The sequence below is a fragment of the Centrocercus urophasianus genome, unplaced genomic scaffold (assembly GCF_019232065.1).
Source record: "Centrocercus urophasianus isolate 14NV4802_14NV808 unplaced genomic scaffold, USGS_Curo_1.0 seq_11, whole genome shotgun sequence".
Classification (NCBI taxonomy): domain Eukaryota; kingdom Metazoa; phylum Chordata; class Aves; order Galliformes; family Phasianidae; genus Centrocercus; species Centrocercus urophasianus.
In genome coordinates this window covers 65554842-65582489 of record NW_024884253.1, presented here as the reverse complement: position 1 = coordinate 65582489, position 27648 = coordinate 65554842, and the positions used below count along the sequence as shown (strand labels likewise).

At 40.0% G+C, this 27648-nt stretch overlaps 1 protein-coding gene across 1 annotated transcript in view; it reads right to left on the bottom strand.

Annotated features, from left to right (window-relative positions):
* Positions 1 to 5972, bottom strand: part of GRB10 (growth factor receptor bound protein 10) — an 82777-nt gene extending 76805 nt beyond the window's left edge. The window contains exon 1 of the mRNA XM_042837976.1: positions 5883 to 5972. Coding sequence (XP_042693910.1) covers positions 5883 to 5901 — 19 coding nt within the window. The 5' untranslated portion in view covers positions 5902 to 5972. The remainder of the gene's footprint in view (positions 1 to 5882) is intronic.
* Between the last annotated feature and the right edge of the window lie 21676 nt (positions 5973 to 27648).

Here is a 27648-nt window from a genome sequence, read left to right as displayed (position 1 = left end):
GCTCAAGTTCAATCATCAGCCACAAAAGCGACTTCTTAGCACAATGAAGACTTCTGATGAACTACTATTGCTTGGCAGACTGGGACAGACCAGACAGAGGCAAAAAGGAAACTTCCCGATAGCTTTTCTCCGGATGCCTGCCAGCTTGTGCAAGGTACTGTTACCCACTCCCTCAGCAGCCAGCCTGGCCTTGCATCAGCCTAGCAGCAGACAAGCGCTTGGCAGCCAGCCAGCCCTGCAAGCACAACTGGAGGAACACAGGAGCTATTTGTGATGGCAATGACATCACCTCTCCGAGCTCATAGACCTCTGGGAGAGCGTGCCAACAGTCAACAAATACATTGTTTGAGCATTTAACCTCTGCCAACAGAACAGGTTCATGTACAGAGTAACACATCTACGCACCTAGCAGCACCTCAGCCCCTTCCCAACCACCTCACCTCACGTTTCACTGTGTTGCCAATAGCTGGAGCACACACTACCAAAGTTTTCCACAAGATGCCCAGAAGTGCACTCCTTCCTCCTCCATGAGAAGAGGATAACTTTGCACTGATCCTCTGCATTACCCCAGCTGAAAGCTGGCCCAAGAATGCAGAAGTACAACCACTCCAACGTTTAGTCTTAGCTGCACTTTAGTGGCAGCAGGAAATACACATAACTTAGATTAAGACAAAAAAAAAAAAAGTTTTAAGAGGGAGACACTATTAAATAAATAACCCTTGTGGGCATTTTCTTACAGTCATCAAACACATACTTCAGGCTTATATTAGTATTATGCCAACTTGTTTTCAAGTAAATCTGTATAAGGGGTGAGGGAAGAAAACACCCTCTTGCACAGAGAGACATTTAGAAAGCAGCACCAGATGCTACCCAGATGACCAATTCAGACCTTCCCCTACCAAAGCCTCAGGCAAGAATTTAGGAAGAATGACAAGAAATGAACTTCTAATCACCCTAAATTCGCACCTGATGAATCTCCTCCCGCAATAACTGGAATCGGAAATCTTCAAAGATAGTGTAGGAACACCATCCTTCCGTTTTCAGTATGACAGAAAGACTAAATCACCATAAAACCTACAGAGCTTCAGTCCCTAGGGATGGTGTTATGTCCTTTGAGTAGGGAGCCTAACTCCTCAGCCCAGCTCCTGCAGTGCAACTGACTACTCTTCCCTGCAAACTCTTTTCTCTAACACATCAAGATCTTTGCTTATGTAATAACTTTTTTTTTTTCCCATAAGTCACAATAGAAAATAGGCTTAAGATTCACTTTGACGATCAACATGAATAGCAAGCATGCATTCATAATACCGTAATACCCATTTTACATTTAAAATCTCACTTGTAGAACAATGAACAAGGGCACCCAAATGATGCCACACCGTGTACTATGAAATCCAAATAGAGGGGTCCTTCCATTATCACACTGCCCCATAACAAAATATGAGACAGCTGGGATATTTGAATATTTATTTAATCCAAACTCATACTGGGTAGCTTCAGCAGAATACATTCCATTTTAAAAATCTTGATACTTATTTAAACTCCTACAAGTTAATGTATAGTCTTTTTCTCCCTTATTTTACTGTCTATCCCCTAGTTAATGAAAAATAAAAGGCAATCTGTCACCTGCAAATATGTTTATGTGACACACAAACGTTTTAAACTGTTCTTAGTCTTTATTCTCATTTCGCTGACTGCATTCAATCATCATCATTTTTTGTACATGCAGAGTTTTCCTGACACTCCATCAGCTAGCCTATTCTGTCATCCTGTAGCTTGATGCAGATCTCTGAAGTTATCTGTATTAAAAACCAACCTACTTCGTCTTTTCATTTTTTAATTTGTTTCAATTCTGTGTGTTCATAGGTTTGGGAACTAATATAATTAGGGAAATCAAACTTCCACAGAGCTATTATGGATGTCCTCCTAGTAACTGTGCTAACAAAATTCATCACGAAGTACAATAGAAGCCTTCTCTAAAATAAGACAAAGGTACTGTAATGAGCAAGGCAGGAAGCGGGAGCTCAGTTCTGAGTGTAATGGTAGTTAGTGTAAATCCTTTTGGCACTAATGGTGTTTTTTTCTAAGGCTGGACAATGACAACAACATTTATACAATACATGAGAATTCACGAATGTCTTGGCAGCTTTTGGTACTGTCTGTAACAAACAAACTATCTGTATTTCGATCTACATTTTTTCCATTCAGCACCAGTTGGATTCTGGAAAAAAAAAAAAAAGGGTTAGTTCTGATGCACCAAATAACTGATTCATCCTAGTGGGATCCCATAACTGAAGCATATCAGAGGTAGCACTGGTGCTTACTGAACACATTCTTTAGCTACAGAACTAATAACAAAACCACCTCAATTTCACATGCCTATCACCAGACAGATGCAAGAGGCAACACATTTAAAGCAAGTAATAATAGTAGTGCTTGAGAAAGAGGCCTATGCAAGATTGTTTCTCTAGGTTAAATGAGGAACCATACTGCTTCATCTACACCCACAGTCATTCAAAAATCCTTATTTATTTACATAGGCCCTTTTTTTTTTTTTTTTTTTTTTTCTTTAAGAAGCATGTTAGAAACATAGACTCCACCATCACTGACTGGTATCCCTTTTACAGAAGCTCCCTATCAATAAGAAGCTAAATGTAAAACTGACCAATTGCAACATGCTCACCATCTTGCTGTAGGTAAGATTTCTACCACAACCAGCCAAAACAGACCAAAGGGTGAGCCTACTGTTGACTCTAACAACTCATCTCATTGCTGTCAAAGCCAGAAGCATGGCAGCATTCAGCTCAGGCTCTCCCTCTGGGAACTCTTCAGGTCTTCTCTGGGAACTCCTGGGACAAAAAGCATCAAATCCAATAACAGATGAAATAGCTACTAGGAGAGCAAATGCATAACAAAAAAGAAGATGAATCTTTCACTGCAGACCCATGGCAAAATGCATTTGTACAGATACTGGCAATCATCTCTACAAGAAAATACAAAGAAAGCACCAGAACTTCATGATTAATACTTCAATTGAAAGCTCAGGTGACAGAATGCATCTTATTTATGCCTAACTTCAAAATCCTGAATTATAATTAGGTACAGTATCTCCAAAGTACGTCAAGTATTAATAAAAGGCACTGCCCATAAACTTCACTGCTGGGACTGGAGTTGGCATAAATTACTGCTTGTTAGAAAACCAAACAGAAATATGAGCTCTGAAATGCCTCAGTGAAGAAAAGCTCAGAAGTATGAAGTGAGAAGAGAAACAAGCAGGGGCATAGCAAGCAGGTTAAGCTTACCCCCTGAAGTCTAAGGGTAAATAAATGTAGTTGTTTTTCCAGTTTTTTGTAGTATGTTGTATTTTGCTATCATATTTCATGTGGCAAAGCCACTGCTAGCTAGCACAAGGAAATCAATTAAGTAAATTTATCTTGCTAATAAAGCACATTGAAGAACAACTCCTATGGCACCCAATCGAGGGTACTCAACCAAGGGGAATAAGGCTGAGCTACCAGATGCTTGGAGAGAAAGTAGAACCCTGGGGATGGGGCAGGGGGAATGAGTGCTGGAGCTGATGGGCTCTAATAAGGACTTCAGAACTGTCTCAGTGTTCTGAACTCTTGAATGCAAGAATTTAGACTAAAATAAGCATGACAGTTTCCAGCTCTGTCCTGTGCTACTGGACAGGGCAGGAATGCTGCAAGCATCCCTGTCACTGTGAAATATGAAGAACATGCAAGTACTAAAAGTTTTACAGAACTGAGACATGGCTAAGTCCAAACTCCTTTGTTTGGAAAAAAATGAAATCATTGCTTCCCTCCCCCACCAAGCATGCTTTTACTTCCCCTTTCTCTCTGTGGGTTTAAAAGACAGTAAATAATCATTCTGACCACTTCCATGCCTCTTTCCTTAATTCCTCAGGAAATGCCACGTAGGTTAGACATTTTTCTTCTCTATGCTCTAGTTTTTACTACACCTTTTGAGTGACTGCTTGAGAAATATTTGACTTGCTGTCTATTCATTGTTAAATATTGGCTGTTGGACTTTCTCTGGTGGATAAAAAGGCCTGCTGGACTTCCTATGGCTTTCAGTCAGTAGCTGAAGTGTATCTGCTTCTTCACTTCACTGAATGTTAATACTATTCCACTAGATGAAATTTTGTTTTTATTTATGAAGTAGCTTTTGGGAATATAGGTAAGAAATCCTAATGCCTGCTCCCTGGGTTTAGTACCTTTATTATACTTACTTGCAGAATTGTTGGAAAATGAATACTACTTAATGGTTATAGATAAAAATGTATGTTATTAGCTTTTCTATATGTATGCAGTTATTAATTTTATTAACCTATTCATAGGAAAAATACCACTCCATCTGCACTCAACTTCCAACATTTGTTTTACCTGAGTATTTTAAGACTCCTTGCTTTACATAAAGTATTCTCTGCTACCAAATCAGCATCTGCCTGAGTAAAAGAATGATTCAGCAGGAAACACGTACTTGAAATACCCTTCACAAGAAAGAGTTTATTCATGCAGGGACAGTTGGCAGGGATATCTCAGACTCCACTTGCATGCTCTTTTTCCAGTTTGTGTAGAAAAGATTCAGATGCCTCAAAGGAAGCTAATCACCATTTTTATAGGCTGTGGAAAGCAGGGTCTGGTTCAGAATTGTAAGTGCTTGAGTAAAAAGCAAAGGGCTGTAAGTTAATGTTCAAAAGAAACTGGCAAATCTGCTGTGCTGCCTGAGCAAGGTGGCCAGGTATGAATTACAAGTGTATACACTAGAAACAAACAGAAAAATTAACTTCAGAAACTGGTGAGAATAACAACTCTGCCCTGACTTAGAAACAGGCCTGTAACAATCACCATTCTCCATTAAAAGCATTCTGTGTAAAGATACCTGCTTTGGAAATTAGTTTGGACCATTTTGCACAGACATCTGACTCCAAGCAGCACAAGCAGAGCCACACTCCAGGTGACTCCATAAGGATGACCCCATTAATTTAAAGGAGATATTCACAAATAGCTTCAGAAGAAATCACCTATGTAAATCTGCTCCAGAATTTGCACATCTCAAGGTAGGTGAAATTAATGCTATGTCCAAGAAGGGAATTGTGCTGCATGAGAGCATGCTACAATGCACTGCTTCTGCTATTAAGTTTTGGATTTTTCTTTGGGGCGACCTGTTATTTCCTATTTTCAATGGAAAGTAAAGTTTTAAACCAAAAAAATCTAAAGTGAGAGACTCTCGATATGTTTGAAACCCAAATAGTATTGAGGACCTACAAGTCATGAAATTGCAGTCTTGCTGCCCTTGGCAAATCAAATAAACTGAATTTTTAAAGGAAAAGTTAAGCATATAACTTTTAGAAGACTAGGTTCAAGGACTTGATTCCAAGTTAAGCCATCAGGAACCCTAAAGATAAGAGCGCTCACTGATTGAGACAGCACTTTCTATTATTCATTATTTCTAAGCCAAAAACTGAAGGTGTGCTAAATAGTCCCCACATATATATATATATATATTTTTTTTTAAGATGTCTGGAGTTTTTAAATTTTTTTTTTTTTTTAAATACTGCAAATGCTGAATTAAATTTCAGTATTCCCTAAAAACAGGACGACATTCCTTCTGCTCAGGCTAGTAAACTTAGCTTGAGCTGCAAGACCTCAGATTCTTCTAAGTAGGTGCTTAGTGAACTTCATGCACATCTCACAGCACAGTTGTGATGAAAAACCCCACATCTCCAGCTCTTCTACTCCAACCACACAGAGCTTAATTTCATGAACAAGAAGGAAAAAACGCAAAATGGACACAAAACTTTCTCTTCATCTTCAGCACTTTTCCTTCAAGGAGACTGACTCCAACTCATCATTCCTTACCTTGGTGATTTAGGGACATGCGACTAGATGGTTCCTGGAAACCTGGCTCCACCAGATCCCGCCGACCATGAGCTGAAGTCTGATCTACATTGTCCTAAAAAGAAAAGAATAGAAAAATCTCAATGAAAACGGGCACGGCGCTCTCTGTAAGCTACACTGCATAGAGCAAATAACACTGACACGAGAAAAATGTCTGCTGTATCTCTCAAAGGAGAAGCCAGTATTGGAGAATGGGGGAAAGAATAGGTTAGTGCACAGAGAGGGGATACTGGTCAGCTACAGTAATACAGGCAGCACAAATCCAGAATAAATGACTATGCTGATGGCTCATTTGGATGTCAATTTCACATTTCAAAATGGGAAATAGCAATGCAAATGCATTTCCCAGTTCAACAGAAGTTTCTTCTTGCATCAAATTATGCAGAGGTTTGGGGTTTTGTTTTCTTTAATTCCAGCTCTGTGGCTTAGGGGTTGGTAACTAATTAACTGGACTGAAACAGATTCAGTAGTGAACTACCAAACCTCGAGAGGAATCAGAAGTTCAGTTTAGAAAAACATCCATGGTTCTGGATGCCAACCTGAATTTTTTTCATACTAGAACTCTCACAAGATCAGGTTTCACGAAGTTTTAACACAGACTGAATTTGGCTAAGTCTAAAATACCATGGTTTCTCACAGGGCTTGCCAAAAATGAAGACTAAGAAAAAGCAGGAAAATTGAAATATAAATAACAACAACAAAAAAGAAAAGCAAGATAAGTCACAATGGGTTTCAGAAATATAAGTAGGAAATTTAGAGCTGGTACACAGTTTTACAAAGCTCGTATGTTTTTGTATATACCAGTTCAATGTTACAAAGAAAAACAAAAGCATGTACCTGGAGTTGATTGCACAAATACATAACTGCCCATGACATACACAATGGCACTTATGTCAAAGCACAGGAACCACCTTCATGGCAAAGTATATAATTACAGCAGACTAAGGACATGGACTCTGAGCAGCACTTCAACTACATGCAACTGTGAGCTAAGCTCAACAGTTCTAGCTTACAGAATATAAGCTAATGCTCAAAATCAGAACATACACAGTGTTTGAGGATAAGAACGCAAATAGTTAAATAGGATATTAAATAAATTATATTATCTGTTCTTCAGAGAGACTGCCTCAAACAGCGTATTTGAGCTTTGCTGAAAGAACTGATTGATACCTAAAAGGAGTGCCTCTGGAGCCAGCACCACTGGGACCAATTCAGGAATCCATAGGCACTCATAAGACAAGAACTGTCATCACTGGCAAGACTAAGTGAGGCTTTTATAAATAAATAATATATGATAAGATGCACATAATATCTATCTATGCCAGATAAAATAGAGACCACTCAGGAGGTTGGCTACCTCTTCCCTTCAGATCTCACTTTCCATAGTTCTCTTTTCCTCTGGGGAACACACAGTCAGCACTGACCTGGACCAGAACAAATCAATTTCAAATTTCAGGCAGGAGAGTTGGGACTAACTAGTATGAGAAGATAACTGCAGGAAGCAGAAATCACACAGAAAACAAAGAGCCTGTTCACCAAGAAGTTCAGTTTAAATCCTTCAAAAGCTCTAAGGGCAAAAGTGGGTAAGTTTATATAGGAAAAGCTTCAGTCAAAACTCACAGCTGAAGCTGATTTGCTCCTCAGTTATTTCAAACCCAGTACATAGTCTGAGCTGAACTTTGCAGGCATTGACAATAAAGCAGAGCATCTTTTCTCTCAGCACAGAGCTCATCTTTGTACATTTCCATCTGTGAAACTCAGTATCATGTATGTTTGTCATGTTGATAAAACCCACAGATGCAGTTGAGCAGCGTTAGTTCCCTCCCTGGAAACAAATGTGGACAAATTACTCATGGATGCAGCTGTATATTGCCCTATGCTAGAGGAGAGGAACAGGGCATACCAACAGAAATGAAAAGAGGAACAAGAAAAACAGTTATAAGCTATCGGTTGCAAGCATAAGGTGCTTTCAGCTGTCCCAACACATAAAAGCCCTTACTAAAAGGCAAAGTACTTGCTTCTACAGAGTAATGGAGGTAAGATGTGATCGGAATGCACCTGTTTACTTTGGGGCACTCACAGCACAACACAGAGTGGTTAATGAAGAAGACATTATTTCAGAGATGAAGGCTCACAGCTGGCTGCAAGCACATAACTCCTCAATTAAAACAGATTTTTAACTATCATTTGCCAGTAATTTAGAGGAGCAGCACATCCCTCCTCTGGTATAACCTCACAGTTGCACCAGAAGATGCTGAAAACCATAAGCCTTATTCACAACGTTTAATCCAAGATCACAGTACAATAAGTAAATCAGTGATTTCAGAAGCAGAAGTTTCAGTTCCTAGGCCAGCGATGGGATGCCCCTGCCTGTTTCCAAAGGTGCAACGCTCGCTCAGGTCTGCAGAGTTTGCCCAGAGGTTGAGCCAAGCACAGAGCAAAAGGTTTCCTCGGCGCGCTCAGGGCCAGCACAACCCTGTTGCTAACGTAAAGCAGCAGGCCTGCATAAACAAAACCACACCTGCTAATGCAATGCGGGCAGCCGAGGAAAGGTAAGCACTGGGCAATTTTTAAAAGCTCATGATATTTTCACATGACCCGCCAGAATCTGTTTGTGTCAGTTTTTTAAAGACAAATAATGGCAACTCGCCAGCTGCAGCAGAGATCAGACAGACACGGGAACGAGGTTAAAGGAAAGAAATGAGGGGAAAAAAAGTTATAGTTGCTCTGTGCCAAGGTGCTGTGGCACAACCCCAACACGGCCTCGTCAGGAGCACAGTCACAGCCCAGGCCCCTAAGCACACAGGCACCTGCTTTGGCCCATCACTGCCCCACTGCTGAAACCAGGCTCCCCATAAGTCATGTGTTCCACCATGTCTTAATCCTCAGATCCCTCTTCTCTTCCAATAAACTCTCTCAATATGAAATTAATGCATGTTACTTAACTTACTGTACCATCCAGCTATTACTGTATTTTTAGAAGCTAGTTGAGGCATTAGCCCTCACAAACTTGTCTGCACATACTATTTTCTCTGTCAGTCAGCATCTGTGACCGAGGATGATTTAATCAAGTGACTAGCAAGAGTGTGAGAAGGATCTGAAGCATGGTTTATTTTTGTAGAGTCTCTTAAAGGAGTTAGCATTTTATATAGCCAAACATTGGCATTATAGGTTAGATTTCAATGTCCTTTTGTAAACTGCAATGCAGAATGTTCCATGTTGGCATCATACCAAGGGCCAAAGTCCATTCATAGAGAGTGCTATCTCTATGTATCAGTAACCCAGACAAGCTGAGTCCATTTTTCAATCTATAACCAAGCCTTTCAAGGTACACTCCTTCAAGTTCAATACACTGTGTCTGCTGCTATTTGTGCTAGCGTAAGTATTTCAGTTACCAAAGAAAACACTGGATCTGGTATTTAAATCAGAGAATCAGTCAGCTGCATACTACAGTAGCTCTGCTGTCTGCACAAGCGTTCTCTAATCACTGCCCTGGGTCCCCACACTACTGTTCCTGCCTGCAGTTTAGCTCAGTGTTTGCTTGGAAGAACATCTATCAGCATGAGATGTTATTCAGCTGACCACTGTATTGCTGCTACTCTCATCCTAGCTCCTCCAGAGAAGGTTAACTAGTCAGTCAGGCTAATCTTAAACAGGGCTTAGACAGGAGGAAGTACATCCAAAAGTACGCATAATAAAGCACGGCCCACACTTCCCTTCTCCCCCACTTCTTTGCTCAAAAGGGACCTGAATTCAGCTGAGACAGAGTAGCTTTCTCTTGAGGTCTGGAAATCCCCTTTTCTTGAACACTTCAGCTTTTTCTAACTTAAGCAGTCACTAGAAATTTAAGAGATTAAGGAAGGCTACCAGCGACAGCAGAGCTTCTCGGAAGCTCCTGGGACTGTGCCCAAACCATGGATGTCCAGACCACCAAGATGACAGTCCCTTTTAGATTTACTGTAGCTGTTTGCAAGCCCATACAGCCGTGCCCCTGAACAAAAGGTTCAATTGAGCAAGAGTCATGCATACTCATGCCAGCAATCCCACAGTGACAAATTAAGATCATGACATACTTCTGATGTTTGTACACTGTCCAGCACAACAGAGTCAAGTCAGACATGCTGACGGGTTCCACTGCAGTTTGAGACTATCAACACAGATACGCCTCAGTTTACACACAAGCACTCCTATACCAATAGTAGCTCCCTACCTGGTGATGTGACTTAATCATACCAAGTAGATATTTCAAAACTAGTCAAGCATAAACAGAAGATAAGCCAGGTCATTACCTGAATCACCCTAGCTTTACCCTGTTTAGGCTACTTGTGTGAAGCAGAATTAAGTATTCTCCTAGTACAGGTTGAAGAAAATATTGCAAAGCACAAGCCAAAATTCACTCAGGAAGAATCTGCCAAAGGCAGCTGAAGAGTAGACAACTCCTGGCCCAGGCAGCCCAGAAGGAGAAAGGATAAACACCTGCAACTTGCTACTCTGAATCAAAGGACAAAGAAATGTTCATCTGCCTCTGCATCTGAGCCAGTATTGCTGTTCTTTGTATGCTTTCATTATTTCATTAGGCAATAAACAGATAAAGAAGCATTTCTGCTGAGGACCATATCATGCAATTTTTTACTTCACAAATGAAACACTATTTGCACAAAAATGAAAGAACTCTGCAGGTTTTTTTTGTGAGCTAGGCTTCTTTTTTCATACCACAGCTTTGCAGCTTTGGTCTACATAAAGCATTAGATGTACAGAGTCTATTATGGTAAGAACCAAGTAGTCAACTATTCACTAAGTTCACTTTTATTTGGCTTCCTGGTACACATAGCCATCAACATAGTTTTTGTTCTATCACAGACCCTTAGTATACACATATGCCTTCACAGGACTATTACATGAAGAAATCCACCCAACAGAGCCAACTGAGTGTTCAAGTTCTAATCTAAACTTGACAGTTGAGATCAACTGGTAACACACACAATGCTTTCTCAAAAGATGCATGTCATCAAGCTTTTCTGCAGCTAAATACAGCAGCACAGTTCCCCAGCAGATAGCTGTTTGGTACTACGTGCTTTCAGCCTACATTATCATCGATACCTCAGACCTTGAGGACATTTTTCTCAAGTACAGTTGTGAGGGAAAAGCCAAGCTCTCAGGTTTGACCAATGTTACAGCTTTGCATATGATTTCTAATTTACTCAAAAATATTTCTTGCTGCCTTTTCTTAGAGCATCAATCACATCTTTCCCTGGGCCAGTGCTTAATGCACAGCAGAAACAAGGAGAAAAATAAAAAGGCTTTGCACACCAGGCAAAAAACTTTACAGCAAAGACAACCCACATCTTACATAATTAAAGAGCTGTAACTAGGTTTTCTGAATCTAAACTACAGTCGTTCGATTAAGTAAGAGCCAAGTGAAAGGCTCAGTAAGTCAACAATGTAACTGTGAACCTAAAATTTTAACATTCCCATTGCTAAGAGAGCTTGTACAAACAAGGGCTTAAAATACAGCCACTTAGCTCTGTCAAAAGTCAGGCTCTGTCCTAAACTAGCAAAACCATTAACTGCTGGAATTATTCTGATTTTACAAGACTTCTGTTAAGACTGACAGTGAAAACCCTAGGGGCCAGCAACAAATAAACCCAGTTTGGGATTATCTGAGCAGCAAAGCTTGCAGCATGCTCCGTCCTGTACTCCACCTGATGCACCACAGCACCTCTGAGCACAGAGGCTGAGAATCACAGAAAGCATGCAGTAACCTGGCAGGGCACACAGAACGATCACTATCCTCACATTCACGCAACTCTCAACAGATTTAACAGCTCACTATATGCATATGCAAAAAGTTACAAGAAACACAACATATCAGGAATTACTAAAGATAGAAAGAAAATGAGAGACTGACAGACAGACCTGCGTCCATGGTTTACGTCTCTGCAGTGGCAGGGAATTTGTTAAAGTTGTGATCACAGGAATTATATTACATCTCATGATACACAGAAGGCAGAAATGCTTGCCAATTTGCCCTTGGAAGAACTTCTCTCCTGACCCCCTTCTGGGTTTTAATACCCCACTGCCCAGAAAGTCCTTCAAGTCAGCAAAAACTGGGGCTCTGGAGACTGTCAACACCTAAACCCCATGGTGCGCACGCCCCCAATCAGCAAAGCATTTCTTCTCCTACATCAAGGAAAACAGCTTTCTTAAATACATGGACTGATACAGTTACACAACATGCTGGTATAGCTGAGCCAGAAAGTTATTTTCTGAGGGTGTTTCAGATTTATTTTAAGGAGTATTTCTAGTTAAGGGACTCGTCATTACCTGCACTACAGCTGCTACCCTGGCAGTATTGCTTCTTATCAAGAGATACCACTAGCTACTGGTCAGTTTACCCATTAAAAAAAAAAGAAAAAAGTGGCTCTTCAGTCCCAAATCCCAGAAAAAAGAACTACTACTGCTGCAAGAGCTGGAGCATGATTAGCATCCTCCCAACAGATTTGGCAACAGCAGTCTATTTGTAAAAGACTTTTCTCTGTATATTGGAGTTAGCTGACAACTTCAGCAATGCAACCCTTCAGATGCACACAGCTAGCTTTGCAGATGCCACTTCTATAAGATAGTCTTGGTAGAACTGGTATTAGCAGGGCTTGCAACCCTATTGTACAAATAATTTGGCAAGAGTTACGTCAAACTAAATTTGTTTCATTATAACAGTTCTCTTTTAGTATAAATTAACCACTTCTGCAAGAATTCAGCTGTCTCCTCACAGAGAAAATGGGTAGTATATTCCACAGTGTGCACTCTTTGGACCATAGTGTCATTTATTATGGTAGAAGAAATCCAGTGCATCATGATTGTTGCCTTTTAATCAGCTAGCAAGAAGCAAATCCAACTGACAGGCTTAGAAATGCTAAAAGCTTTGTTCTATTTTTAATGAGTCTAAAACCACTCCAGCTGTTAAGAGACAGTTTACATAGTTTACAGCTAAAATAAAGTCTTAAAATACAGAGAAGAAACAAGCACAAGATTCTCAATGAACACAATAACTTCTCAGAGCTGTCTTACGCTAGAAAGCACTTACAAAAATGAAGCATTCACTTTCTTATGTCTGTTCTTTTTTGATACATACACTAAGTTCCTTTCTGCTTCTACCTCTAAGTAAGTTTAGTATTACAGGTCTGAGACCTTTACAGTGGATAATTACATGCTTATATGGAAAATGTATTTCTTCAACTGGTGCCCATAGAACCTGAGAATGAATCTTTAGCCTGTACTTATCCACAAATTTTCCTGACCTCCAAGGCAAGGTCCTGGCACTGACAAGGCTACCAAAATTCTTTTCTACTGCATGTTCCAAACTCTTTGCTTTTGGTCAATATTGACTCCAACAGTCTCTGGAAGATCTATTTTCTGTGAAAGAACTGTATCTACCAACAGAAATTATGCAGACTAACTGAGCTTTGTTACTCAAAGCATAAAATCAACTTCAGCAAGAAATCATATTGCTCTGTTTTTTTAAAGAGGCTTTTTAGCAAGTTTAGCATCATTCTATTATTGAAGAACTGGTATTAAATAGACTAAGTTATGTCATCCATGACAGTGTTGCTACTTTCTAACATACAGAAAGATCATACAGGACAATCATTTCCAACCTGCTGCTCTCCCCGCGCTCATCAGATCTGTGAAATATAAGGTAGCTTGTCTGTTCTATTTGGCATCACCTCCACTAGAGCTCCGATTATAGCAATGCTGCTTCTAAGAACGCTGGCTTTGGGAGCCAGGTCTGGAAAGCAGCCTCGCACGAAGTGGACAGGAGATGTTCTACGAACCGCCTCGGACAGTCTGTCCCAGGCTGGGGCCGACTCCACCCTGCATTAACCCTGGGAGGCTCAGTGCTTGGAGAGATGACCCGATCCGGTGGCCTCTGAGATTTGGCAACAAAGCAAGGCACTCATGTGTCTCAGGCCAGGGGAGCGGGGGAGGGAGGAGAGAAAGGAAGATTCTATCTAGGTTGTAGGTATTAACATCTCTACGTAAGCACACGCTCTTTAAGGATAAGACATTCAAGCCTGTACACTCTGGGAAGCAGCAGCTACAGCCAGATAACCTAAATTATACTGAAGCATAGTCTCCCATAGGTCGTTTTCTCTGAAAACTCAACAGTGATGAAATACTAACAATGGAATGGCAGTAGCAATAAAACACACAACAAAGGAATTTATGTCACTCAAATATGGGTCTGTTTGCTTACAGGCAACAATACTGTCCTTTTTTGTCTTCTTGTTGGCTCAGGTGTGCAGAGGATTTGAGCCCTTTAGGGCAGGTGACAGCAATTCCTTACAGCCGTTGGCAGAGCTGGTGAAGCAATAAATCTCCCAAAGGTAAGTGCCACCATGCTCACAAAGACCTCAAAAGCTCACCAGACACTAGCTAACAAAGTAACCCCCAAAGTGCTAATGAGATTACTCTTAGGAACTTCAAATTTGAAAGATGATGAATTTCAAATGCCACGTTAAACAAATCTATATACAAGATTGCTCTGATATCCTTACTTGCTTCAACGATTAGCTATATGGTCTTTACTTATTTCCTATCCTATTTGATCAAATTTTGTAATTTTGGGTGTGCTTGATATCCCACCCTTCCTTCCTTCCCTGAAGAGTGATTCTTGGCACTAGATAAGTAATTTAACTAGATCTAGAAGTAGCTGTCCTATCCAATCAAGCATATGATCCCAACTGTAATGGCCACACACCTTCTTTCTACATGGTGAGTTTGACCCCTCAACTAACTCTTCATCCCAGAAAAGGACATCTGCAGTTCAGGTTGCTTGTCCTCAGTTAGATACAGAACTGGCTCTTTAAGCACCTCCAGAACAGCAAGTCCCAAAAGTATTAAACAATCTCAGATGTAGGATAGAAAACCACGTGCATCTCTATGTCACAACCATCATGTCTTCCACCACTAGCAATCCAGCATCATATCTCTCACAGAAACGGACTGTTATGCTAAGCAAACATCAGGGTTCCACACTTTGCATTGCTTGCAAAGAAAACTATGGATTGTAAGGAATAGTCTACAACGCATGGGTACTTAAAAAAAAAAAAAAAAAAAAGAAGCATAGAAAAGCATAATTTTTTTGTTCTGCTTATCCTGTAAGCCTCTGGAAAAAAACAAAAACAAAAACAAAAACAGTTTTATAATTAATCCAGAACATGCATGTATTTGTGCATTTTGTTATGTCTGAATCTCATGTCACTTTCTTAAAACTCTGGAAGTGAAATTACTGTATCTTTCATGCCAGTGATCAAAACAGTTTTCATAAAAAAATCTCGAGAATTGACGTGTATTAGATTTAAAGTCACCACTTCCAAACAATACCGACAGTTGAACAATATTTCCAATACAAATTATGCTGCGACATACAAGTTCTCAGTTTGCACACACATATATCTCAGTGCAGTGACTGCCATGTTTCCCTTTTCTTAAGGAAAGTGTGCTCTACCAGTAATCTTGTGTCAAGATGACTTCATCACAAAACCTTCCTTGACTTAACATTCTCCAAAGAAAGAAAATTCTCAAAAGTTTAGCCATTTGCATTTAAATAATAACTAATTACATGTGAAGGCAAGCTGTCCCAAGAAAATCCAATACAATGCGTAAATCTTTAGTTTTTGCACAAATTGGTACTTTGGGAAAAAAACAACAAAACTCCACCTGCTTGCTAACAGCAAGACTGTCCATCACCTTCTCAAAATAGGAAGGTTTTGTTTTCATTTTAACACATGCTGTTTGTATCACAAATGTGTCAAGAGAACCCTGGGGCACCTTCAAACAAGTATCTCAAAGCACTTCTGAACCTTCACTGCAACACTTCAACATTGTTAACAAGAGCTGCTTTACTTCTGCAAAAAACCTCTGAGTATGTTAACGTACATTAAAGCCTAGACAGATCTAAGAGTTCTCATAATTGCCAGTGTGATACTGAATGAAGGACCAGTGTGCCAAAAACTACAAAACAAGGTAACCAACACAAACTAGATAAGCACAGGTACATGGTCTCCAACAGGGGATGCATTTCAACAGACATTTCAAAGCTGGTCAACAGAAAAGCCTAAGAAACCCCCCAGCAATAAGATTATTTGACTGCGCCAGTTTCAGCAGTGCTACAGCTATTAATCATAAGAACGTTTCTCTCACATGGCTTTATAACAATCCTTCCATGGAAGGTAGGGTACAACCTCCTCTTTTCCCTGAAAGCGTCACTGAAGATATTGGAGGAAATGACTTTGCAGGTCATGGGGTAGCTGCTTCCATATGAGTAGTTACCTGGCTCCAGCTAAGCTAGTGATCAGCTGTGGGGTTCAGGCTGGAAACTTAAAGCAGCACCATCAGTATTTATGACACTGCTCTCCCTGGTTTTCAGCACTTTTTTTCCTCAACCAAAAAATGCAAATCTACAGAATAAAGGTAGAAAAATCTCCTTGCTGAGATTAAACACTAATTTGAGATTAAAAAATCCCCCAAAACCACAAAAATTGTAGGATTAGGAAGAAAAGAAATACTTTGAACTTGGCTTCAGAAGGAAACTGTGAGTGAAAGAAGCCAGCTCTGGATACAGTTGTCCTGAGGACAACTAGCTAAAAAAATTAAAGTTAATAGTGACAAATTTCTTGGGAGCTCATTAACATACCAGCACAATACAGACAGCATGCATATAATCTTGCATCCTAGAAATGTGTATTATTGTGTCAATATTCCTGTTTCAGAATTTGCTGGTGGGATAGTTTGATGAAAAGTTTCTGGTCTTGTGGGTTTGAGTTTATTTTAATCCACAGGGCAAGCCATACTCTAAAAGACGTGGTGTCAGAAAACTATTTTTCCAACGTGCTCTCATCCAGCATAGCAGTTATGGTTTGTGACTGAACTATCCAGCCAATTCACATTCAACTACCAGCAGTTTATCACAATTTGGAGGACATAAAGAACTCCAAAAAACATAAAAGATGTCTTTTTCAGAAAATGCTTAGCACTCTTTGGTAACCATTTGCTCATGCCAGAAAAAAAAAATACTTCATGGAGAATTTTCATCAGCATGCATGCAAGAAGGTATTCCTCTCAGTGAACTTACAACACAGTAGCCTATACTTACTTCCACATGGTCAGAAGTAGAGAAATGGGCACTTCAAAGTCATAATTCACATTCATCTTAGAGAACAAGTTCTGCAAGTGCCCCCAGCTACAAAACGTATGAAATGATGATCTCATATGTTGAAGACAGTACTCGGTTTGAAAAATCCCAAGTTCATAAGGAGTTCTAACTTCTTATTATTTTCTTTACTTTAAATCTCAGAACCTTGAGTGCGAAAGCTCACAAACCACATAGCAAGGGACAGCTTCCCCACACTGCCCCAAGGCTGAGTCAGGGGAGATATGGCTGGCAGTACATCCTCAGAAAAGGCAGTGAGGCAGAGAGCCTGCTTCAATCTAAGCTTCGGGAAAGAAGCTACCCACCAAAGAAGGCAGCAGCATGCTGTGATAGGAGACTGAGTACCAAAACAAGGACAAGGAAGAATGGCTTTAAGCTAAAAGAAGGGACATCCAGATTAGATTTTATGAGGGAATTCTTTACTCAGAAGGCAAAGTGGCACTGGCATAGAAAAGCTGAGGGCGCCCCAACCCTGGAGGCACTCAAGACCAGGTTGGATGGGGCTCCGGGTAGCTGGATCTGGTGGGTGGCAGCCCTGCCCATGGGAGGGCTGGGTGAAACTGGATGATCCCTTTCAATTCAAGCCACTCTACGAAATGCTTGGCTGGGAAGCCACAAAGGGTATCAGAGGGCAAGGAGGCACCTAGGCCATGGGCCCTTAAGTTCTCTTTTGCTTCTGTCACATCCTTGTTTCCCATCTTAACAGTTGCTTCCAAGAGATCTCCACCATCTTGGGGAAATTGAAAGATGGGAGTACCTGCCTTGCCCTGGCCAAAACAAGTTTATTTTTGCAGACAGGCACAAATGATGATGAGAAACTGGAGACAGGTCAGCGAAATCGCTTTACTGACCCATTTACAAGCAAACAGTGCAATTGCACATGCAGCCAGCACTGCACACTGCAAAGATTTCTGGAGTGGGCTGAAAATAACTTCACTACACCAGTGATCATTAAGGCAACCAGAGAAGCACTCTGCTGTACCAACGAGCTAACAAAGCTGACTCATGGGCAGAGAACAACCACTTGGAGAAAGAAGATGATGGCAGCCCAATACCATCCTTAGATGAAGGGAATAACAATACTAGCAGAATTTCAGTGCTAGACTGCAAGAAAGCAGTTTTTGGCTTGCTCAAGGACCTGCTTGCCAGGTTCCCATGGGAGACTGCCCTGAATGTCCACAGGTCCCAAGAGAACAAGCTGATCTCCAAGAACAGCCTTCTCAAAGCATAAGAACGGCATGCAGAAAGTTACAGGGGAATGGCAGAAAGCCAGAATTAACGGACAGGGAACTCCTGCATCAGCTTGAATGCTGAAATGCAAAGATGGAATATCAAGAGATCGTCCAAACAGAAGAGCTGGAGCTACCAAAGGATGCCAGTAACAAAAAGGAATGTTTCTATAGGTAAGCAAGAACAAAAGGACAGCTAGAGTTACCGTGGTTAGTGCTTAGTGGGACACAGCAGCCAAGGACATAAGAGATCCACGGTGTCTTTGTCCTACTGAGGTTTGCCCTCATATCTCCCAGATCTTCAAGCACAGTGTCAGCATCTGAGCGAGTGAACATTCACGCACCAAAGGTGGCATAAGCAAACTGGACCAAGTCCACATGACCAGACAGGATGCATTGAAAGGTGCTAAGCAAGTGGCCCAATATTACCGTGAGGATGGTCTCTCATCTTGAATAAAATAAATACAATTTAAACCACTGTGAGAAATCTGATGACTGCAGAGGCAAACCACACATTGTACTACGTTTCGAGTTCCTCGTGTCATTGCACTTGCTAGGTTCTTCAAATACATAACAAAATGTCACAAGATTGGTCAGTCTTGCAGAATATCTCATTACTCTGATTAGAGACGTAAGCATCTCATTTGTACTTTTCAAAGCAATATGCCTAAGCTATAGATGAAGATGGTAGAAAAGTTTACTTTGAACTTGAGAAGGATCCACTGCAACTGTTTAAGATTAAACACAAACACTTCTTTGCTTCCACTAAAATATCAGTTTTACAGAAACCCCCATGAGATGAAATAATGGCCTGTCACTCTTTTACACTAATAGCTTCAAGAACTTCTCCAAGAAAGGTGCCAGTGCCACTTTGATAGAAACCCCCTCCTGAACTGGGCAAAAGTATTTGGTATTCTGGGGAACTTGCCAGAATGACAGTATTTACTGTATGACTAATATGCATTAATGAAGCACAAATGGACAACTATTTACTTGTGCTAATAACTAAAGCGCTTTATTAGAGCTTAGGCTTCCAGCATGAAGGATTGCCAGGCTCTCCCTACTTGCCAAAATTATGTCGAAAAATGGAACCAGTGTGTAAGACATCAAGAGCTACAGCCAGTGTGTAGTAGTCTTAAGCCATTGTTTAACACTCAGTCTGCAAAGGACAAGTACACTCCAAAACAACTGGCTGTTTCTGAGGGCTTGTCTTTCCATTGTAGAGGCTAGAATTTCAAACATGCACACTGGTCTTACCAATAGAACACAAGCCAAAGCTATCTTAAAATAGCAGTAAAGCTTGAGAGCTAACATTTGTGATCTACATTTGATTGCTTGCTGTTCTTTCAAGAGAAGAAAGAGAACACTGTATCATAAGATGTCAGATTAAAATATCAATATTATCTATCATGAAAGGCCATTAATACCACTAATTTGCCACTTTCTACATGAAAGTTTTCTGAAAGCCAATTAATTTGGTTAAAATTCCACCTGGGAAACGCAAAGCCAATTCCTCCAGAACAAGAATGAAGTCCTAGTTCAACTCTGTGTTCTCAATGTAAGGAACATACCTGTAATGCCAGAAATGAATCTGTTAAAATCGCAGTTTTGTGGGAATTAAGAGTTAACTATGAGGTGGTCTGCAAGCACAGATTCAAAATGAGCTCTGCCGTAAGACACTCCATTAACAATAACATTAGGAAATGTAATCCATTGTTTCATCTTAGAAATAGAAAAATTCTGCTCTCAAAGTTGTTACATTTTATGCAGAATTAAGGGTTTCTGTCTGCTTGGTTTTGGTTGTTGTTTAGTTAGTTTTGTTTAGGTTGGAAAACATCATTGCATAAGTGCTTATGAAATAATATCCTTCCTTTGATCAGTTTCCCTTCAGACTGTGTAAGGCAAGAAAAATCTGTTGGGTATAACTTTTAGCAAGGTCTGTGTCTAGATATATTTCTTAGAAATACTTGTGTATAACACAACATTATATCTGTTCTTTACCAAGGACAAAAAATGGTTAGTCAGAGCCAACTGGCATGGACAGTAACACTAAGAATTATCTGAGCCACAGCATTTTCTTGAAAAGTGACAGCTCCAAATGCACAGGAATCTGATATTTCTCTTAAAAAAATAAAGTTGTCTCCAGCAGTTATTGTTTTCTCATAAGTACAGAACATCTGCTGAAGAAAAGTTCATTAAAAACAACTCTCCCCAAATATCACTCAAGTAATTCCAGTTGACTATAGTAAAGCCAATTTTAAATATTTCAATTATTCTATATTTACAGAGTTTTTTGAAGTATGAAGCCAACTAACATCAACTTCTCTCTCATATTTTGAGTTGATAATAACTTGCATACGTTATGCAGTAACTATCTTATATAGCTAGATTCAATATTTCCTCTTCCAAAAATAGTATGGCTCCTCTCCAGGTGCAAGACTTTGTTCTTCCCCTTGCTAAACCTCCTGAAGTTCTGTCAGCCTATCTCTCCAGCCTGCCCAGGTCCCTCTGAATGGCAGCATGGCCCTCTGGTGAATCAGCCACACCTCATAACTTTGTGTCATCAAACCTGCTTAAGGTATGCTTTGCCCCACAATCCACATCACCAGCAAAGATGTTGAACTGGATCGGGCTCAGTGGTGACCCCTGGGGTACTTCACTCATTACTGCTCTCCAGCAAGACTTCATGCCACTGAGCACTACCTTCTGCAACCAGCCATTCAGACATTTTCCAGTCTGCCTCACTGCATACTCACCTGGCTCATACATCAACAAATTCTAAATGAATAACTTGCAGGAGAGAGCGCTGAAAGCTTCACTGAGTCTAGGTAAATTGTATTAACTGCTCTCCCCACAGACACCAGTCCAGTCATTTTATCACATACTTGGATAAAGTTAGTTAAGTATGACTTTTCCTTTATAAATCCGTGCTGACAAGTTTTGACGATTTTCTTGTCATTCATGTACCTGGAAATTTTCTTGCCAAGTAGTCTTACAAAGAATCTGAACAAATTCCATTATGTTTTCCCTGTAAGTTATGTCATCAATTTTTGACTGCAGCTATGAGACTTACTAAAAATAAAGAAAACAAGCATTACATGCATTTGAATGGAAAAGAATGGCATAAAGGAGACACGTCTTTCAACTCTGTAGTCAGTTGTGAATGCACTTTAAATCTGACTTACTATACCAGGAGCCTTATCAAGGGATTCTTGAGAGAAGCACTGAACTCCGGAGATTTAAACACTAGAGATTAATCAAGAGATAAATCTAAGAGGCTTCTCATATAAAAGTGATGATTTAAAAGATAGATTCTATCTACTACTGTCCAAGCATAAGCATAAAACCATTAATATAAATATGCAAAATTAAGCTTCTTTACTTGTAATTTCCTCATATGATTTCCAATATCTAGATAGTTTCCTTACTGCTGTAAGTAGTAATGTAAGCTGTAAATAGGAGGGATGCTTGGCCATTAGAATGTTTTGGGTCTTTTTTTGTGAGTTGAAAATAATATATAAAGAAATCTGGATCTAGTATGCTGAACGTTCTTGTTAACATTTAACTTTGTTTAAGAAGTCTGGTTTTGCTGAGCAACTTCTGTGTAAATTAGTAGGAAAAAGCAGAAGTGCAAACAGTTACGTACAGGTTTTTTTTTTCCAATTGAAATTGCTGAAGGAGACTAAAAAAAGAAGTAACTGGTGGGTATTTAAGAATAAAAACTACATAGTTTTATAAAAGCTTCAAAGGATGATACAAATTTCTTTAGCTTTCTTTTGCCTCATATAAAATATTCAGATCACATGTGCACCACACTTGAATTTCCACATGAGTGGAAAAAAAGTGCTTCTGGGACAATTCTTATAACAGATCTTTTCAACAAAAATGTAGACCAAGGCTAGAAATCCATCTCCAGTTGCTCTTCAACAAAATCTACTAAGTAGCTTCGACTCTATCTGTAAAAGACATTTGCAATCTGCACTTGGCGAGACAGATTTCATAACTTCATGTTGGAGGCAACACATCCTGTTAAAACATTCACTAATGTTCTCACTGCTTTGTACTTTACGTCTGCTGCAGTCCGTCAACCCTATACACCATATACACCATGTAAACTGTTAAAACAAGAGCATCATCAACAAAAGAACTGTTGACTGACACCATATTTCAGATATCTGATGACTTTTTGCAATGGCAGAAGCAACATTTCAGCTTTATTTCTTCATACTACACGCAGAATGATGCAATTCAATAAATGCACTGTTGTTTTTTTGCTCAGCTACAACCAAGTATTTGAAAGCCTGTTTGTACCCTCCAGTTGATCTGTATTGCCCTGTTGAGACACAAAAGTATTCTGGATCAAACTCTTGTACATTTAAGCCCAAAGAGGGTAAGTTAAACCACTATTTTGAACTTTAAAAACCCTAAGAAAGAATGTCTGCATACTCTCACCATGCACTTGACACTAAATAAATGAAGGTGTTTCCAACAGTGTCAGGCAGATATGGGGGCAAAACATTCCTCTTGACAACTCTGCCCACTTAGGTTTTCAGGCCATGTGGACACAAATTCTGCAAGTGATTTTTCATGCTTTCTAACAAAGCAATGAAGACATTTTATTCACATAAAAATAGCGCATATAGAATCACATACACCTACACTGATCCTGAATATCAGACTATTCTATCCTAAAGTAACAGAGATGAGACTAAGTCACATACAAACTAGGCTTCTGACATCTACCAAGGCAATTCTGAGGTACACATGTACATCATGTGGGAAGAACATAGGAATGCTGTTCGGACTTGCAGAGATAGGATTAGGAAAATCAAGGCACAGACGGAATCAAACTCAGTGAGGGATGTTAAAAACAACAAGAAGGAATGCTACACATACATATGTCAGAAGAGATAAGCCAAAGAGAGCACGTGTCCTCTGCTAAATGGGAAAGAACTGGCGACAACAGATATAGAGAAGGCTGAGGTACTAAATGAGTTCTTTCCTCAGTCTTCACTGGCAGCCAGGCTTCTCACAATGCTGAACGTCACATCCCTGAATCTCTAGGTGGGAACTGAGGAAGCAAACCACCCCCCTCTCCCCCACACACAATGTAAGGGCAAGAGCAAGCGTGAGACCAACTCAAGAGACTGAATGGTTAAAGTCCAAGAGGCTAGATGACACGCATTCCATGGTCCTAAGGGAGCTGGCTGATGTGGTTGCTGAGACACTCTCCATCATATTTGAAAAGTCACAGCAGTCAGACCAAGTCCCTGGGGACTGGAAAAGGGAAACATCACAAGCATTAACATGAAAGGGAGGAAGGAGGACCCAGTGAACTACAAGCTGGTGAGCTTTACCTCTGTGCCTGAGAAGATCATGCAATGGATCAGCCTGGAAGACATACTAAAGCACATGAGCGATGAATGGTGACCCAAGACTGTCAGCATGCCTTCACTGAAGACAGGTCATGCCTAACCAATTCAGCAGCCTCCTATGATGAAGTGACAGCATCAATGGACAAAGGAAAAGCAACTGATGTCATCTACCTGGAGTTCTGCAAGGCCTTTGGTGTCATCCCTCACCACATCCTTATCTCTAAATTGGACACGTATGAATTTAAAGGATGGGCTACTTGGTGGATAAGGAATTGGTTGGAAGGTCACAGCTAAGGGTTGTGGTCAATGGCTCTATGTCCAAGTGGAGGCCAGTAACGAGTGGTAACCCCAGACGTATACAAACTGGAAGAACTCCTTGAGAGTAGCCATGCTGAGAAAGAGTTAGGGGTCCTGGTTCATATGTTAAACATGAGGCAGCAGTGCATGCTTGCAGTGCAGAAGGACAACGGTATCCTGGATTCCCTCAGAAAAGGGGTGGCCAGCAGGGACAGGGAGGCGATTGTCCCTCTCTTCTTTGCCCTCATGAGGCCCCAGCTGGAGTACCATGTCTAAGTCTGGGGCCCCCAAAACAGGAAAGATGCGAAGCTTCTGGAGAAGGTCCAGAGAAAGGCCATGAAGATGATTCAAGGGCCGGAGCACCTCTCCTATGAAGACTGTGGGGAGAACTCATTGTGGCCTTCCAATATTTAAAGGCAGTATATGAACGAGAGAAATCAACTCTTTACACAGGTAGATAGTGACAGGACAAAAGGGGAAGGTTTTAAACTAAAGGAAGGGAGATCCAGATCAGGTGTCAGGGGGAAGTTTTTTTTACTGAGAGAGTGGTGAGGTGCTGGAACAGGTTGCTGAGAGAGGCCATGGATGCCCCATCACTGGAGATGTTTGAGGCCAGGTTGGATGGGGCCCTGGGCAATCTGATCTAGTATGCGATCTAGCGGCTGGCAAACCCGCCTGTGGTAGGGGAACTTGATAATCCTTGAGGTCCCTTCCAAACCAAGCCATTCTATGATTATATGATTATCTTTCTTTCTGCTAAAACGGATTCCCTCTTCAAACAATCAAAGCAAATAACCCCCAAACCTCACAATTCACAGAGATGAAGCAGCCTTGCAAAACAGATATAACCTAAAGATGCCGCAGACTTTGACTGTATAATCTCCAAAGATACCTTTCAATTCAGTGTATGATTTTACAGAAAACAAGAATCAAAATTGCCATACTAAAACCAGAAAACTTGTACTTCATTGTACACCCAGCTCAAGGCAAAGTCTAACTAGTTCTGTTGTATTAACAGCAATCAATTTTCTTCACAACTACAGTTCTAGCTAGACTCTGCTTACTTCTAGTAAGTGTTTATTTCCCTGATCTTGAAGGGCACAAAACTTCTCAAGTATAATGTACAATACTATGCCATCTCACCTGGTCAACAGGACCAACCCTGAAATGCACCAGGCTATAAATGTCTTCTCCATTTTATGATCACGTGCTTGTAGTATATTTTATGCAAAGCTAGCCGTAGAGTACGATGTGAACAAGCTTTTTCTCTAGTAAAAATCCAGCTCTCAAAAACCAAACTCTATGAAGCTTAATTATTCAGAAAGTCATTCCAGCATCACGGCTATGAGAAAATAAACAGAAGGGAGAAAATAGATGAACAGAACACCTAATTCCCACATGCCTAGAATTTTATCTTTAGAAGCTAAGAAAAACATCATTTTGCTATTTATGTCACTAAGACTTGTACAATTAATGCATCAAAGGGTTAAAGAACTAAATCTTCCCCAAGAGTTCAAGTCACTGCACATAAATACTGTTGTGACTACAGATTGCAAAAGAACGGAAACACAGTAAATCATCCCATTTTTTTCTGAGAAATTCTGGGACTATGTTCTGAATTTCCAGGAACAGAAGACAAACACTGCCAATTCTCACTGCCGGATTTTTATTGAAGAGTTAGAGAATTTGGAAAGGGCTCCTGAAAGCCACTAAAAGGTAGTATTGATTTTTTCCACAAAGCTAGAGATTGTTTCTAGGAGAATACACACAGTAAAACTGTTTTATGTGCTAACTCCTGAGAAAACTAAAATAAATGAATGAATGAATAAATAAATAAAATAAGCTCTTAAAGAAGACCTCAAAGCTTCTAAAAGCAAGAAATACTGCAAATGAAGAGCCCAATACAGAAGTCAAGAGATGCATATCTTTCCTCTCTCCCCAAAAATAAGAGGGTAGAGGTAGCTCAGCAACAGACCATCCTAAAGGGCATTCTGTAGTGCATATTCACCTAGCTAGGCTCTCAGTTCGTTTGCCTTATGTTTTAAATATAGTCCCAAACTCGAATGTGTCAATTTATTCTAAATATTGAAGTTGCTGCTCTAAGATTCCAGCCTCAGAGACCCTGGAGAAGTGTTTCATACAGGCCTCCATTCGGAAGTCAAAAAACGTACTCCAAAAAAATAGAATACTCCTCACACTCTAATCTAAAGCATATTTACTTTAACCTTCTTTCAGCCTTTTACCAAACAAAACCGGCACAGTAGCCAAAACTGAAAGATAAGTTGATGAAAGCTTTTAAGTCAGGTTTAGTAGGGGTGGAAAAACAGATGCCCATTTTTTTTCATGCAAACTTAACTTCTGACAGAAGGCACAATAGTTGTCAATAGGCCTCCAAAGCTCATCTTTAAACCTGTTACAAGCACTCAGAATAGCTAACACAAAATAAGCTATGACCAAAAATACTAACAGGGAGTCACATTCCCACCGCCTTATACTTAGAGAATTCCAGTCTCTAGGCTGCCCTAGACTAAAGCTGATTATCTACAAGGTTTGGAAAAGCAAGGTAAATTCACATTCTTATTTGTCATGAACCAACAGCCCTATAATGTACCTCAAGGCTGTTAAACAGGGGTACTAAACATACTGTTTGCATGACAAAGTTTAACATCCACAGCTCAAAAACAACTACCTACACTGCTTACAAGTGTCACATTTCTCTCACAGAGTTCTTCTTTCCCTCAGCCTAGAATCAGGACTCAAGTGATGCTCCAGATGAATTGGTAGCATAATTTCAAAGAGCATCACATTTATGAAGTCCATCTATTATGTAGCCTTTTAAAATTACACCTAAATATATAACAACAGATTTGCAGAATACCTGATTTCTTGAACTGCATTCTAGCGGTTATAAAGGAATTGTTATATTTCTCATACTATCAGGAGAAGTCTTCAGGTACATTCAGCTGGCAACTCAGCATATACCAACATTAGTATAAGCGACTAATAGTAATTAGTTAATAAATTTGAAGTTTCCTGTTGGGAAAAAATTGTTAGCTGGCACATTATGAAACAGATGAGTACCCCGTTGAGGATTTTTTTTTCCTCAGATATGCAGCATGACTAGTAATTACTATTAGTAATGTTTCTCTTGGGACAAGGAGAAAAAAGTTTCTATATTATAGTATATTGTTTAATCATTTGTGTATCTGCAGGGCCCAAATTCATAACGGAATCCTTAGGGTAGTAAGTACTGTATGATAACAAGAGAAAAAAGGGCAAAAAACAGCTCATGCCTGAAATAACAGATCTGCAGTTCCATAAAAATTACAAAGCATGCATTATACCAACAACAACTGCCTGGAGAAAACATACAAAAAAACAAACAAACATGAGAACTTGCATGCATTTTTGCCTAGGACCTTTAAATTAAGATTTTTTTGTTTGTTCATTTTAAATCTAATATTCTTTGTAATATGCCATATTGGCTGCTTAGATACAGCACAAACTTAAGATATGACCAAGTACAAAAACCTCTACCATTGTTTCTACAAATGCAGCATTAAGCAAATGAATCCTTTTTGGTGCAAGACATTTCACCAGTACTGCAGCTCATC